Genomic DNA, 17,500 nt, shown 5'->3' with positions numbered 1-17,500 from the left:
GGTGCTAAGTAAAGGCAACAGAACCCCAACACTCATCATGCAGTTATTGCCTGTAGCACAGGGGCAGGGAGTGTGCTTGGTGTTCACCTTCATGGCCAGGAGCCACCACAGATGCTCAGTACACCACTGCTTTATTAACTGATTTTTTTAAATGTAGACAGCCCCGAACCAATCTGATATTCCAATGTAGCAGGGCTAGAGACACAGTCTGACACCCCAAAGGATTCTTCCACTCCCGTGCTCTCAAGTGTGGTTCCTCAATTGTCTACTTGCTTCTTCTAAGGATTCTCCACTCACAGGAGAAAAATGTACTTGTCACATAAACCTGCTGAGGAAAATGGACTCCGTCCTAATGACCTGCCAAAGGAAACCTCTGAACAAAGGATACATTCACTCTTCCTCAGGAGACAAAGGGGTACCAAGCTTCCACTTCACCCAAAACTCCCATCGGCCCTCCTCTCCAGTTGGACCTCAGCACATCAGCATGGACACACAGCAGTAAACACAGTAACCCTTCACGCAAAGGCTGAAGTCAGTCAGTACAAAGGCCTCACCACACCCTGTGGTAAGAGGCATGGCACCTGGGCTACGCTCTACCTGTTAGCTTGAGTATGACTAGTATGTGAATGTCCCTCCACCACAATAAAGGCACAGTACTTTGTGTGAACTATCCACCAGAAAACCATCAACCTAGCAATGAATATTCTAAGTAATCAAACCAGAGATTTATGCACAAATAAGGATGTCCTAAAGAAACAACCACAATGCGTGACAGGAAACTGCTGTTACAGAATTGAGGAACTGCAACATTTTATTCTTAAAAGTTTTATTTTTACTTCTTAATAACAACATTCTATATAAATTCTGTAAACCCTATATACATCACTCACTGCCTGCTGTGGTTCCGCTGCGATGTTAACCAAGCAATGTAAACTCACACATGGACTTAGAGGACTATGCCGATGTGAAACCACACAGAGTTCAGTTCGGGCTTACTGGACACTATATGGAATGCTAACGAGTCAAAACCATACAGCTTTGGGGGCGAGAGATTACCTTTCCTGATTGCTGAGTTTGCCATACATAGCTTCCACCAATTCCGGGCTTTTCAGAAAGTGGTCTGTAATGATCAAGAACCTACAGGGAAAAGGAAGGGAAATTTGGTTACTACAAACAATAAAACGTACACATCCTTACCCAATTTATAAACTTACCTCATACAAAAGAAAAGCCTTTCATTTAATTCAACGTTTTACTATAATCTTTTTAAAGTATTTATTGTTATGCATATGGTTTTGTCTGTATGTACATATGTATGTAGTATGCATGTGCACCACATGTATGCCTAACCACAGAAGCCAGAAGAGGGTGACAGATCCTCTGGAACTAGAGTTACAGACTGCAGTGAGCTCCGTGTGGGTGCGAGGATTGAACGCAGGTCCTGTGTAAGAGCAGCAAGTGTTCTGAGCCCGAGCCATCTCTCTAGGCCAAGTTCACTGGCGTCCTCTATGTTTTAAGAAGTTCATAAATTATTTTCTTAGCAGTATCAAGGGGAAAGAAGTCTCGAAATATTCTTTTCTCCAATTTTTCATGTGAAATTTGTATGAAAATAACTCAGTGGATTCAATTAGAAAAGCAAGTCTACTTCAGCTTTGACAGAGCTTTTCACTGTGAACAGGGACATGACATTTAGTGACAATGTCAGATCTAGACAGGAAGCATAACACACTGTTTTAGTCCAAAGCTTACTGCTGTAAGACGAGGCAGAAAAATGGACATGTCATATTGTTAAAGCTATGCCAACAATGCCGTGATGAATCCTGGCTTGACTTTCCACTTTCAGAGTGCTCCGGTTACCAAGGAAACACCCACAGTGTCAAGCACGGTGCTCATCTGGACTAGAGAGATGGCTGTGGAAGCCTGAGGCAAAGATTATAAGCATATTTCTTCAAAGTACCTCTGTGGCATCTGGAAAGATTGAACACCACTAACACTTCTCAACTGTATCTGACAAAAGGTATCACTAAGATGTAAGAACTAAAAAATGCGATTTTAATAGATACTGTTATAGTAATAAAGGTTGACTATAAAGTAGTAAATACACAAACACACCATTTATTTACTCTCTCATTAACAAATAAAATGTCATTGAGTGTGATAATCAAATGACACACATCAGTGATCACCACACTGTCCTCGATCTAAACATAAACTCAGCCCTGGAGATGAAGTTCAGCAGCTGCTGCCTACACAGAGCCTGGTGCCCCAACACCACCACCTCTGAAACAAAATCTAAACAAGTATCCTATTTCTCCTATAGATCGTTAAAGCTGTCAATCACCACTTGGATTTGAATATTTCTAAGAATAATGAATAACAGTAGTAATGAACGTCAACAGTGTTCACATTACTTAAGGCAGGTTACGAGAGTAAGAGTTACTTTCGGTAAGAGGTACTCAGAGTAAGAGGTGACCAGGGTAAGAGGAATCCATACATTCCAAGCTAGGTTCAGAAGTAAAACTGGAATCCTAAAGCCCATTCATACAGAATTTAGCTATGCGGAAATCAAAACTTTTCTCATGAGAAAATTTGTAAAAAACACAATATTCAGTCAAGTATGTGCCTATGACCCTAGCACAAGGGAGGCTTATGCAGACAGACTGCTACATTCAAGGCCACAACAAAACAAGACAGCACAACAAAACTCCATGACACCCCTGCCCAAAAAAACCACAACATTGCAAACCCTGTACCACCAACTAGAACACACTTTTACTTCCAAAATTACTCCCCAAACAGCAGAGAAAGAGCCAGGGCCACCATAGACCCAGCTAGTTTGCTCCTGGGCATAGAGCCAGCCATCTCCATAGCCTGCCAGAGAGATATTTGCACCCCATGTTTATTATGTTTTGTTGATGCTAAAGAACTTGGAATCAACCTAACTGTCCACTGATAAATGGATAGTGAATGTCAGACACACACGTGCACACACACACACACAAATATTATTTAACTCTAAAGAAAAATGTAAGAAAAACTGCAGGAAAATGGATGGACTTAGAATATTTTATACTCAGGTCACACATTCTCTTTCAGATGCAGAATCTGGTCAATACATATGCAGACAAATGTACTGGAGGGCACAGCATAATACACAGACAAGACGACAAAAAAGGACCGGCATTAGGAAAGGAAGAAGGTTAAGTCTAGGTGACAAACTGAGTAATGAGAGGATATAAAACGCTAAGTGTTCTAGTTCTAAATCTGTCATGGATATTTTGGGTTGGGGGTGGTAAGCAGATAAAATATATCTGAAGGTGAACATATGAAATCCCATGTGAAGCTCTGCAGCCTCAGAATGGCCAATCTAAATGTAAAGAAGTTCACTGAGATGTATAGATTTTGGGGTCTAGTTAATTTTGGTGTGTGATGGTTTTTTTATCTGCAAGAATTTTATGCTATGGAAAATTTATCAAAAATTAAAAATAAAGTCACACAAAAACCCAAAGTATAGAAAAAGACATTACCCAATGACCCAAGCCAAATGCAATGCCAAAACCTTCTCGCCCACACTTTGATGTTACTTCGGTATATCACACAGAAAGACCTGGAGCTACTCTTACAGTATTACACCGCTCCCTCTAGAACAGAGCACCCACGGGAGATGATAAACCCTCACGTAGCTGGTGCTCTTCACCAGCCAACTGCACGTCTGAGCAAGGGGAAAGGGCAGAAAGTGGATCTCCTCTGACTTCAGGATCAGTTCAGGTTTAAGAGTAAAACAGTTTGTGAAGGCCTCTGTCAGTTCTCAGCCAAGTGCACTGGGTGAGCTGCAGGAGTTGTCAGTTGAGGACTAACTCCCCCTCCTGCTCCTGCCTCAACCCCAGCTGCTGACTGCTGACAGCTTCTGAGGTACTCTGAAGTAGATTTTGTGTTTGCTCATGATGAGCCTGGTTGTTTATTCCAAGCTGACAAGATACAGGCCTCGGCTACCCATCAAGTACCTACCAAATAAACAGACTCGGCTCCAAGCTGGCTCAAGGTAAGCTGAGTCTGAGGCCTCCTCCTCAACGCCAGCAGATGCTGCGTGTGCACATTGAGGGGAGTTTCCAAGGTAAAGGGATAAAGGGGTAAGGTTTTCACATAACACTGCTGTTTATTTGCATATGGCAATTCAAATACAAGTGATATTCAAAAAAGTCAACAATGTTAAACTTAGGTGGAACTTCAATATAATAATATTTCATTTAAGAGGCTCAAATACCAGAGGCCACCCGGGTCCTGATCACACTGCCTACTGTGAGGAATAAATCCAGACACTTGGATTGGTGGGGAAAAATTACTAAAATGTGAAGAAAAAACATGTAAACAACATTTTTGGTGAGTTTGACAATGAAAAACAAGTCAATTTGTTAGGGGACGATGTAATATCTGTAAATATAAACAGTACGTGATGACCTAACTACTGTACAGTAGGTTCTACATGATGATGTAATGACCAGAAACACAGATACTACATGGACATGCTTAACAGAGCCTGAAAGCAGGCCCACGACCTGACACAACTGGCTTGGTGGCCCTGAAGACAAGACAGGCCTATAGAGGCAATTCCTTAGTTGAAAGTCCCTCTTTCCACATGTCCATGTTTGTGTTGAGCTGACAAAAAACGAATCATCACACCTACAGACTCAAGAAGTTGGAAAGATCCCAAAAGGAACAAACTCCAAGTAATTTATACTGAGATGACACTAACCCTGAAACACAAAGGGAAGAAATCTAAAAACAACCAGAGAGAAAGCAGACCCTCTGTTTGCAGAGAATGTGAACAGTAACAAGTGTCTCATTTGCACAACACCCACAGGACAGTGATCTTTAAGGCCCCATCTGCTGAGGGCACAGCAGTCTCCAAAGAGGCTAAGACATTGGTCCTGTATTCATTCGCACACCAAAACTGCCCCCTCCCCATCCTAAATTCAAGGTCAAACTCAAGCTGTATCTCGTTCACATCTTCAAACAACTATCAGGCCACATGTTTTTTTTTTTTTCTCCCCGGAGCTGGGGACCGAACCCAGGGCCTTGCGCTTCCTAGGCAAGCGCTCTACCACTGAGCTAAATCCCCAACCCCCAGACCACATCTTTTTACTTAAAACTTCTACAAAGGGGTTGAAATTGTAGCTCAGTGGGAGAGCACTTGTCTAAGTAAACTCAATTCCTCTGCATAACAAGAAGTAAACAAATTAATAAGGTTGGAATAAGCCAGATGTGATAATCTCAGCCACTGGGAGGCTGAGGCAGAGGAGCGAAACTTCAAGGCCAGCCTAGAGAACACAGCAACCCCTGTCTCAATGTACTACTAAACTTCATGAGGAAAATGATCCATAAGGATGTTCTTAAACGATCTAATCCCTAGCAGGATACTTACGGCCACTCTGACTCTGGGTGCTTTTGGTGAGCTTCTATGACGTTAATTGCAATATTGAGGTTCTCTTCCAGGTCCTTCATCCTTTCAGAATTAAGAGATGTGAACAGAATCATGGAACAGTAGGCAACAATCTTTTTGTCTGGATGATTTAAGCAAGACCTGCCAAACAAAGAAAGGAGACTCTTAGTCCAATTATCAATGCGTAAAGTGTGATTGTGACATTAATAATAATAATGATCCTTAGCAAATTTAGTTTATATTAATATTTTAGGATATAATAAAGATTATAATGCTGGGGGGGGGGGAAAGCATATCTTTGACTATGAAAACAGTAAATATAACAGAACAATACAATAAAATGGAACTGGAGAGATGGTTCAGTGGCTAAAAGCATAATCTGTTCATGCAAAGGATCCAAGGTTCCTAAGAGCTACCCCTGGAGGCTCACGACTGCCCCTAACTCTGGCTCCAAGGGACCTAACACACTTGGCTGAGAGCGACTTTGCTCACACAGGCTATGTGCCTACAGACATGTACAACACACATAGACAATTATAAGAATAAATCTCAAAAAAGACAATGAAAAGTTACATCGACTTAGGACTCAGAATTGAAAAGAAAGTAACATTTGAATAGAGAAAAAATAAAAATGATCACATTTCTAAAGCATATTCTTGTTAGAAAGAACAAAGAGTCAAAAAATGTAAAAAGACTATTAGCATCTGTATCACGGTCATAAGGGGCAGATGTGAAACAGAAGAACTTGGGGGCAAGAGCCATAACACAACTGCTAAGTCCTCTCACCTCCTTACTCAGTGTGTAAATCCTCTCACCTCCCTACTCAGTGTGTAAATCCTCTCACCTCCTTACTCAGTGTGTAAATCCTCTCACCTCCTTACTCAGTGTGTAAATCCTATCACCTCCTTACTCAGTGTGCAAATCCTATCACCTCCCTACTCAGTGTGTAAATCCTCTCACCTCCCTACTCAGTGTGTAAATCCTCTCACCTCCTTACTCAGTGTGTAAATCCTCTCACCTCCCTACTCAGTGTGTAAATCCTATCACCTCCTTACTCAGTGTGTAAATCCTCTCACCTCCCTACTCAGTGTGTAAATCCTCTCACCTCCCTACTCAGTGTGTAAATCCTCTCACCTCCCTACTCAGTGTGTAAATCCTCTCACCTCCCTACTCAGTATCTACCAAGAATAGTACTGAGCCATGCAGTACACAACAGTAAAAAACAAGGATTAACTCTGCGCTTATTTTATGTCTTATGTTTGTGGGATTTTTTTCCTTAATAAATTTCAGGGTCCTTAATTATTACTTTCCCCATGGCATTTCTTTCTTAAAAATAAGCCAGCATGTTCCCAAGAGCCACAAATCTTTGTGCAGCTCCACGACTATCAAATATGTGTTTCATGGAACCACCGCGCCAACCAAGGTACAGAACAGTGGCAGAGCCCGGGGTCTCCTCCATACCCTTCCCAGCCAACACCCAGGATTCTACAACTATAGTCTTGGTTTCCTGCTTTTGAACTTCATATAAATGGAATTATAACCACAATTTTTTCAGGAGCCAGTAAAAACAAAATCTTAACACCATACTTACATGAAGAGTTCTGGGAAGGCGTGGACCCAAACAATGGACTGGGAATCTTCATTCCGTGAGGCAACGTTGCCTAAAAACTGCAGGCCACAGCGGAAAGCTAAGGAGACAAAAAAGTAAAAACTGGAGATAACAGACTCACCACAACAAATAGATATATCTTAGTAAGACATGTTTCCCGAGTTATTGAATAAGAGAGTGGGAACGAGAGGAGAGAGAAGAGGGTGGAGGGAGAGAGGCAGGAAGGGGAGGAGGGAGAGATAGGAGGGGGGAAGAGAGAGGAAGAAAGTGATCAAATACTGATTTTTTGAATGATTATCTAAGAGTCTCACTCCACGATGAAATTCTAAGCATGAAATTAATATGCCTCATCAAAACACTTTATAAAATTAACTTCTAAAAGATTATAAACTCAATATAATGATATGAAATATCACTTGAATACATGCTCCAATTAAAAGAGGACTACAAATTAGGTAGGTCTGCCCAGGTCTGTAACCAGGGCATTCCAGATGCTGAGGCAGGAGGATGATGCTAGTAAACAACACGACAAGACCGGTCCAACAAAAGCCTATCTCAAAACAAACCACAGATAAACTCAGGAATGAATTTTTTAAGTGCTACAAGTTGTTTAAAACAAACATACCTAGGACATAAGCCTATAGAAATACTGCAGGTTAAAGAAAGCTAAAAAGAGACAGACCAAATATCAGTCCAGAAAAAAAAGAAAAATAGGCCTCTTAAAATTAGACATAAGAAGCCTTAATGCAAAATATATTACTGAAAATAAGCATTAGAGACTAACTTATCAAAAAGATATAAAAAACTTATAATTGGAATTCAGACAAAGGATAACAATACATCTCAAAGATCTGAGTAAGATTTAATAAAAACCTAACTGTCACTTAGAATATAAAACGGCAAAGCACTGGCCCAAAGCTGGGAAAAGTGACCACAGCGAATGCTAGGGAGTGGGTGGAACTCGGACTACCATTTACTGCAGGCGAGAAGGGAACATGGTGCCGTGACTTTGGAAAGAGTTTGCCAAATTTTCACAAGGGAAACACAGAAAGTCACAGCAACATCATTAACAAAGTATCAAGACATAAGTGAAAGTGAGGTTGCCGGCAGCAAGGCAGAGATTAAAAACTACCAGGGACCTCCATTCAGGGGCTGCTTTAGCCTAAAGCTAGGTATAAACAAAAAATCCGCAGTGCACTCAGAATTTATAATGGTCAGGCACAGTGACAAATATTCTTTTTTGAAAGGAAGTCTAAGGAATTTGCAATCACCACTTAGGAAGAGTACAAATGTATCACTGCCAGCAAGACAAAAGATTCAAGGGTTAAAAAAACCAAACAATTCAAAGTATCACAGCCCACCCTTCCAATGAAAGGCTAATGTATGTACAATATTTTAAATGTGTAAGTTGTCTGCATTCTTGAAAAAGCTTATTTATTTGCAAGGTTTTTTAATAATCAAATTTACAAATTTTAAAAAGAGCTTACAAAAGTTGCTTCAGCAAAGTCAGCATTTAAAACGGTCCATAGTTCTACATACAGGAAACAGTCAAGCACAAAGATGTTGGGCTAAGGGATACAAACGCTGATACACTGGCCTATGTTCAAGACCCTGGGCTCAGGGGAGGATGACGTGGGACCAGGACAAGGGTTCTAGTTATAAAAGTACCAAGATATGGGGCTGGAGAGATGCTCAGCAGTTATGAGCACTGCTGCTCTTGTAGAGGATCCAGGGTTCCCAGAACCTACATGGCAGTTGGCAGCTAACTATGACTCTAGTTCCAAGGACTTGGACATCCTCCACGTGGTACACACATACATGCAGGCAAAAAGAGTCATACAAGCAAGTCTAAAAAGAAAGTGTTTTTAAGTGCCAAGATACAAGTACACCATCTAAGAAGGAACTACAAGATAAGACGGAGGCATTGAAGTACAACTAAGTAAGGAAAGGACTATCCAGTGCACGTGACTCAGCTTCTATATAGAGATTAAATATAACTTGTCAGATCCAAGTAGGAGCGCGCACGCACACACACACACACACACACACTCACATGTCATTGCACATCCCAGTACACAAGCATATTTGTTGGAAACTTAGTAAAACCATTCTAAAAATGTGTATGAAGATACACAGGGCTGTTAATAGCTATGACACTGTCGGAAAGTAAAAAGGACCTGTGCTCAGACTACCGGCTAGTACAGTTAACGGAAGATACAACAGGTGGAACCAAGACAGGACTAAACACAGCAGTGGACTAGAACACGAACTGACTGGAACCTAAACTGGCAAAAGCATTAGCAGCAAGTCATTAAATAAATGACAGTCTATATAAGAATTAGCAGTGGGGTGCCTGGGTGTCAGCATAGAAACTCTGACAATGCTGTACTTCCTCACGCAGGACAGAAAATTCCATTCTACCACTGAGCTGAACATGAGGCACCCAAATTAAAAATTTGTAAAAACACTGGAGAGCTTTTAAATATTAATAAGCGTTAAATCTAGTAACACGGGCTGGAGAGATGGCTCAGCGGTTAAGAGCACTGACTGCTCTTCCAAAGGTCCTGAGTTCAAATCCCAGCAACCACATGGTGGCTCACAACTATCTGTAATGAGATCTGGAGTCATCTTCTGGCCTGCAGGCACACATGCAGACAGAAAGCTGTATGATGTATACATAATAAATAAATAAATATTTTTTAAAAAATTCTAGTAACACTTTTTCTCAGACAATACCATGTAATAAAAACGGAAATATTACCACAGAATAGGAAGATACATAAAATGCACAACTTCCTTCAGACTCACAGCATATTCAAAGAGTTCCTAATAAGCCTTTGTTTTTCTTTTCTTTCTTTTTGAGACAGGGTCTCCCTATGTAGCTCTAGCTGTCCTGGAACTCACTCCATAGACCAGGCTGGATTCAAATTCACAGAGATCTGCCTCCTCTGCCTCTCTCTCTCTGCCTCTCTCTGCCTCTCTCTCTGCCTTTCTCTCTGCCTCTCTGCCTCCCTCTCTGCCTCCTCTGCCTCCCTCTCTCTGCCTCTCTCTCTCTGCCTCTCTCTCTCTCTGCCTCCCTCTCTCTGCCTCTCTCTCTCTGCCTCTCTCTCTGCCTCCCTCTCTCTGCCTCCCTCTCTCTGCCTCCCTCTCTCTGCCTCTCTCTCTCTGCCTCTCTCTCTGCCTCCCTCTCTCTGCCTCCTCTGTCTCCCTCTCTGCCTCCTCTGCCTCTCTGCCTCCCTCTCTCTGCCTCCCTCTCTCTCTGCCTCTGCCTCTCTCTGCCTCTCTGCCTCCTCTGCCTCTCTCTCTCTGCCTCTCTCTCTGCCTCCCTCTCTCTCTGCCTCTCTCTCTCTGCCTCTCTCTGCCTCTCTCTCTCTGCCTCTCTCTGCCTCTCTCTCTCTGCCTCTCTGCCTCCTCTGCCTCTCTCTCTCTGCCTCTCTCTCTGCCTCCTCCTTCCCTCTGCCTCTCTCTGCCTCTCTCTCTCTGCCTCCTCCTTCCCTCTGCCTCTCTGCCTCCTCTGCCTCTGCCTCCCAAGTGCACAGATTAAAGGGTATGAGCCACTACACCTGGCTGCAAACCATTTTTAAAAAGACAGATAAGCCAACAGAAAAACAGGCAAAAAATAAAGTTTTGTGAAGAAAAAAAAAATCGATAAGACCCAATATAGGAAGCCAGGGATGAAAAAGTACTTGATAGCAAGAGAAAACCAGGAGGCTGCACTCATCTACATCCACTAGGCTGGCACAACTTACAGTTAGAAAGCAACAGCAGGGGGCTGGGGATTTAGCTCAGTGGTAGAGCGCTTACCTAGGAAGCGCAAGGCCCTGGGTTCGGTCCCCAGCTCCGGAAAAAAAGAACCAAAAAAAAAAAAAAAAAAAAAAAAAAGAAAGCAACAGCAGATGTTGACGGTGTAGACGCCCAAGGTTCAAGAGTCCATGAACTGTTAACAACAGGACACTGATAAACAGAGTTGAGTGGTACCAGCTCTTCATTTTGCCTCCTAGCTCCAAACAAAACTTCAGTGTCTGCTCTGTGAAAGTGGGGGCAAAGGAGCTCTGTGCCAGCAATGCCCCCAGCCTTACTGGACGCCCTCCTCTGCTCTGCTCTAGGGAACAGTGTCTGCAGGCCCCGCTCCCACAAAGCACTGCATCAGCAGTACTAACAGCCAGAACCCAAAACTAAATAATTTAATATAATTTAAGGAAACTGAACACAAAATTTATGTTTGTTTATATCAACAGATAAAAACACTGAAAAAGGAAAAACATTTAAAATTCAAGGGCTTCTCGTAGCCTTTCATAGAATCTTATTTCCTTGTCTACTCTGAGTCCTTAAAAATCAGTCCATACTAAGTGCATGTTGGATGCTTATAATATAAAAGTACCAACTGTTTGCCAGGGAAGCCAGAATTTTAAAAGATACTAAGAGTTCTACTAAATACTTTGGAATATTGACACTCAAGTTTAAATGTAAAAAGCCAAAGGACACTGAGCAGCCCAACAGTTCCTCAAGTTAAAAAAAAAAGAAAAAAGAAAAAGAAGCAACAAAAACCTCTGAAAATTCAAAACAGGACTCTGGGAAAGCGGACTTAAGATGGCCTGGGCACAGGCAGGGAGGTTGCAGCAAGTGAAATAACAGTTTACTTCAGCCAACAGCCTATCAACTAACTGGTCTTTATGTAAACACTAGGAACAGTGCAAAGCCCCTAAAAAATGCCAGCATTATTTTTACAGATTAGGAAAGAATATAAGCCAAAAACAACATCAATAGCTCAATTAAAATAACTCATACCTGTGTTTACATAATATATTTGTCAGACCACTGCAATTATTGCCTGAAAATAATACTCTAAATATTATTTTGACAATATAATTACAGTCCTCACCTCAAAAGCAGTAACAAAAAACTGGCACATTTACCCTGACAACAGTCTCCCTAAAATAAGGTTCTCAGAGAAAGTACTGAGATAGTGAAATCAAAATGCTTTTTACAATGCTACTTCATAGGTTTGAACTAAGGCACTGTGAAAATAAGTTCTGGGTTTTTTTATTAAATGCAAATGTCACTGTTGAATTCCAAATCAAACTCAAGAACTTTCCTATTGGCCCTTTCTCAGAAGGTGGTGAGAAATCCGCTAATTTCCCTTTTTCTCCTTGCCTCTCTTTCAATTCTGCTACAGAATACAAGTCGGAGACTTAAAATGGACACAGCTGAAAACTTCTAAGTAGAAAATGCTCCCACTACATGGACTAGGAGACCCAATATTGTCAAGATGGAAACTCTTCCCAACTCACCTGCAGATTCAACAGAATCTCTAGTGTCTACAAGACATTACTCAAGTAACCTCCACAACTCAAGAATAAAACACAATTAGAAGGGATTTAAAAGGAAGGAAGGAAGGGAGGGAGGGAGGGAGGGAGGGAGGAAGGAAGGAAGGGAGGGAGGGAGGGAGGAAGGAAGGAACTGAACAAAAGATCCAAACAAACATTTCTCTGAAAATGTATAAATGCCCAACATACACATGAGAAGATGCTCGCATCATTAGTCACTTGGGAGATGAGAAGAAACCCAGGCTACTTCACGTCCACTTGGATGACTATAACCCCAGAGAGAGAGTCTGCGAGGACATGAAGGGATCAGAACGCACACTGATGAGTGAATGTGAATGCCTCCAATGTCTTGGAAAACAGGTTAGTGGCTCCTCAAGACATGGCAACTGGAAAGAAGGCTCAGCAGGTAAGAGTGCTTGCTGCTCTGACAGAGGACTAGCAATCAGATTCAACTCCCAGCACGCAAGTCAGGCAGCTCAGAATTACCTGTGATTCCAGCTCCCAGGGACTAAAGTCCTCCTCTGGCCTCTATAGGCAACATATATAAGACAAATGTACACGAGTTTACATACATACATACATACACACACACACACACACACACACACACACACACACACACACACACGGAAGGGAACAGACAGGCACAACAGTCAGAGAGAGAGAAGACAAAGAGGCAGACAGACAGATACAGAGACAGAATGAATCTTCTAAAAAATAATGTTTAACATGGTGGCATTCAGGCTCAACTATTCTAATCCTAGGTACATGCTTCAAAGAAGTAAACACGGGCCCTCAGAAAAATGCATGTGCACATGAACAATGTTAATTCCTCACAGCCAAAGGGTGAGAGGAGCCTGTGGTCATCAGTGATGAAGATAAAAACAATAAAGTAGATCTAATCCAGAGGATTGACACTCTGACGCATGCTACAATGCTGCTGAAGCACAAAAGCATTCGAGACCCATGTGCTCTACAAGTCCATTCATAAGAAATATTCGGAATAAATTAAGTCCATAGAGACAGGACATAAAACTGTGATCAGCAGAGGCAAGAGAAGGAAAGGGAGAAGAACTGCTCTCCCTATACCACTGAGCATAAGAAAACAGGCTAACTATGTACAGGTATTAGTTGTGGAATATTGTACTGTTCTCAAGGCCATTCAACTGTCTACTCTAAAATGAATGGTTTTATGTTAAGTGAATGGGGCTGGGGGACATTGCCTAATATGCCCAAGCCACTAAGTTTACCCCACAGGAAAAAATCAATTTGTTAAACTGATAGCATTGAAGCTATCTAAATTATAACCAACTCTTAATGTATCCTTTCTACAATGAGCCTAAGGCTAGGATACAGCTCAGCAGCAGAGGCCTTTCTACTGTACTGAAGCCCAAGGTTCAATTCTCAAGGCCATCAAAATTAAAACAGACAGACAGACAGCCGGGGGAGAAGGGGATAGAAGGGGAGGAGAGGGTAAGAGGAGGGAAGGGAGCAGAGGGGAGGGGAGGAAGGAAGAGAAAGAAAGAAGAGAAAAGACATACAGGGACCTATTCTGACATCAACCGAGGTATCCTTCGCCACATAACTGGGTTATGAAAGCATGTTTCGGCATCTTCCCCTTTCTGTTTTTCTTAGGTTCTATCTGTCTCAATGAAGAAAGAAGGAATGAAGCAATCATTTATCATACATTGTAAAAACAAAATAAAGCTTGCACAGGAGATTTGGAACAGCACAAAGAGAGGGGGATTCAGAATCAAGGAAAGTGGTTTCATGGTGGAGAGCAGGAGACTGCACTACATGAGAAGTACGCTGCGGGGCAGGGGAGCCCATGTGATGCTGTGGACAAATGGATAACTTCAAGAGAAAACCTGGGTGGTGACGGCCGGTATCCAGGGTTAAGGGGAGGGACTAGCCCCACACTAATAGCTCCATAATCAAAGCATTTGCCTCCTGCCGCGCTTCTGCTGCGCCTGCTCAGGACCGCACCTTTAGAAGAAAAGCGCACATCTGCTGACAGCCGACACTGTCAGCATTTTCCGGCAATTACAAGATGAAGTGCATCTGAACAGTGGCTGAACGACAGACCTCACAGACTCCGGAGTTTTCCTGCAGCTCAATGAAAACTCTTACTTTATCATTGGTTTTTAATCCTCCAACTCTGAGCACCAAGGACAAATTATAAAGCAGTGCTTCAAAGAATCCTTTAATACTAAGTATCTTTAAAATATTTTACAACTCAATTCTACATCCACCAACCTCTTTTAAAAAACTGCCACTCAAAAGAGTTTAGAGCAAAGTCATTTGCTGTTTATGAAATCTTAAATGACGTAGTTCACTTTAAGACACCAGTACTTTATGTCATCGGATGACTGACATATTAATTGATTGAAAGGGGGCTCTCTAAACCAACTATTAGGAGCCCAAGACAGCAGTGAAATGAATCACAAAGAATAACACTAGGAAATGGCACACAGCAAAGATACGCGCCAGCAGACACACCTGCAGCGCATGACACGGACTCGCTGTGCCCTGTCTGGGATTCTTTTGGTGCTTGTGAGAAAAGAGCCTCACCTCTTTCCTCTTACCATCCACTCTTATCATTTACTCTTTTCTCTTACCATCCACTGGGATGGGTATTAACATATGCACCCTCATGTTATATAAGAACAGGGATTAAGAGATACTTATAAATTGAATCTACTTTTTATTGTAACAATTACTTCAACCTATAATCTACATATCCAACAAGCATGAATACTTATAAAGATTATATCAGATAATTTATATTTATTCATAATGTCTCAATGCCTTGAATATGAAGGTCATGTATAAAAACTATTATTTATTTAATGATGTATTAAGATAATAACTTTTGTACAAAGCATTCATGCTACTAGTACAAAAATGTAAATGCTTTCAAAACAGTCTAAGAACGTTCCAGGTTTTCAAGCTGAGAAGCCAAGTACTGCTCTTAGTCCCATAACAACAGCTGTTAAGAAGAGCTAACTTCCCTTTGTGTCACTTGAGGTAACTGACTGACTTAGTATCTGGAGTGTGAGCTCATGGGCAGTCACCAGTGGGAGCACACGCACTGTGGTAAAATACCAGAGAGAAGCAGCTGAAGGAGGAAGGATTTATTTTGGCTCACAGTTTGAGATGATACAGTCCATCATTGAGGGGAGCACAGCGACAGATGGAGCAGCCTGTGGCTAGAGTAGGAGAAGTTAGAACCGGTTACACTGTCTGAGCAGTCAGGAAGCGGGGAACTCAAGGAGAACTGGAGACGAACTGTAAGCCCTGCCCCAGGGCTGGTATCAGCCAGCTAGACTCCATGTTCAAAATGTTCCACAACCTCCCAAAACAGTGCCAGCAGCAGAAAAAAAAACTGGAGGGCGTTCACAGTCAAACCAAAACTGTCTGTCACATATGTAAGGACCACAAGCAGTGAGTGCACCGGTCATCCCAGGCCACTGCAGCAAAGGACCAGGGCCCCGACAGCTTCAAACTATTACTTTCCACCATGGCTCCAAGTCCATGGTGTAGTCAGTGCTGGTTTCTCCTGATTCTTCTCTTCTTGACTTTAGGCTGCAATCTGCTTCCTGTGTCTTCCATGGTCTGGACCTATGTGTCCTACTATTCTTTTCTCAGGAAGACTTCTTCAGTGAACCTTAATTACCTCCCTACAATATTATCTCCAAAGACACGGAGGTGAATCCTGCTGTGGTCTGACTGTCCGAGTCCTTCTGAAATCCACATCCTGAGATCAAATCTCCGAGGTGTTGGTAGTAAGTGACGAAGGCTGTGAGGGAGAACTAGGTCTTGCAGTTAGAGCCCATTAGAAGAGGCCAAGAGCTCCTCTGCCTCCTTTTGCCTTTCTGACACAGCAAGAAGGCACCTTCATTGAGCCAGAGAGCAAGCCCTTTCCACATAAAAATCATGCTGAAACCCTGAAGTTGGACTTCCTGCCCTCTAGGGTGGTCAGTGTCTGCTTTATTAATTACCTAAGCTAAGTATTTTGCTGCAGCAGACAAACAGACTAAGAGAAACCTCAGCCTAAGAAACTAGGAAGAGAAAAGTCGGCCCACAACAGGACGGAAAGGAAGTCACAGAGACTTGTCTTCCTAGTAACTCTTCATGAAATTTTATTCATGAAATTTCATGACTGAAAACTCAGAGCATTAGCTTTAAACAGTTTTCAAGGTAATAATTCATTAAATTATACTGCACATTACCTGTCAACAAAGAGTCTTGTTCCACCCGAAGTTCACGAAAGAGAAGAACCAAATCAACGGCAACTCCAATGGTATCCAGGTTCCTGTATTAAATTTTAAGACATAATTAAACCAAATATATGCTCTTCCCTAATACTGAATCTCAAATGCTGATTCAATGCACAATGCCAATCAACAGTTCCTACAGTGGGCGGAGTAACAGCTTCCAGAGATCTGCATGTCCTGATTACCAAAATCTGTAATTACTACATTATCTGGTAAAGAGAACTTTTCAAACAAGCCCAAATCAATAATCTTGAGATGGAAGGACTGTGCTGAGTAACATGGAGTCCAGTGTACCACAAGGCTCCCTACAGAAAGAAAGCTGGAACCAAGAGAAAGGAGGCCAGCTGCCAAGCAAAGTGGAAGGGCTGAAAACCACAAGGCAAAGAACCTGATTCCGTCCCACAGCCTCTGGAAGGAAGTGCACCAGGCCATCCCTATGGACTGCTCGACTCCAGAACTGTAAGATAATAAATGTGTGCTGTCTAAGTTTTTGGTAATATGTCACAGTCTCAACAGTAAAGTGACACGGACCTGAATAGTGGGGGCTGCTGTAACAAACACCTAAAAAAAATAAAATTAAAAAAAAAAAGGCTTTGGTCAGTGGGCAGAAGCTAGCAGAACCCTAAGCTAAGAAGTTTGACAGAAAAAATCATGGCACCACAGACCGACTGCTGGCATAAACACACGCATGCAGGCACAACTGGCAGCGTTCGTAAGGGGATGAGAGCATGTTATTAGAGACTACAGAATGGTGATCTCTGCTGTGTGGTGCCAAGAATCCTTGGACAGCATCCTAGAGCTGTGTGGAAAGGAAAGAAAAGAGAAATGCCTTACACTGCCCTCTGAG

The 17,500-nt window shown here is 42.2% G+C and overlaps 1 protein-coding gene across 1 annotated transcript in view; it reads right to left on the bottom strand.

Moving 5' to 3' along the window:
* The window catches only part of Atxn10 (ataxin 10), a 123,281-nt gene that overhangs the window by 78,699 nt on the left and 27,082 nt on the right, over nucleotides 1-17,500 (bottom strand). Inside the window, exons 3-6 of the mRNA NM_133313.2 lie at nucleotides 16,609-16,691; nucleotides 7,032-7,128; nucleotides 5,423-5,581; nucleotides 1,057-1,137 (exon numbers count right to left, since the gene is read on the bottom strand). Of these exons, the coding sequence (NP_579847.1) occupies nucleotides 1,057-1,137; nucleotides 5,423-5,581; nucleotides 7,032-7,128; nucleotides 16,609-16,691 (420 nt within the window). The remainder of the gene's footprint in view (nucleotides 1-1,056; nucleotides 1,138-5,422; nucleotides 5,582-7,031; nucleotides 7,129-16,608; nucleotides 16,692-17,500) is intronic.

This window comes from Rattus norvegicus, chromosome 7, assembly GCF_021556685.1.
Source record: "Rattus norvegicus strain SHRSP/BbbUtx chromosome 7, alternate assembly SHRSP_T2T, whole genome shotgun sequence".
Classification (NCBI taxonomy): Eukaryota; Metazoa; Chordata; class Mammalia; order Rodentia; family Muridae; genus Rattus; species Rattus norvegicus.
Note: the sequence above shows the minus strand (reverse complement) of the source record. Positions and strands in the feature narration are given on the sequence as shown.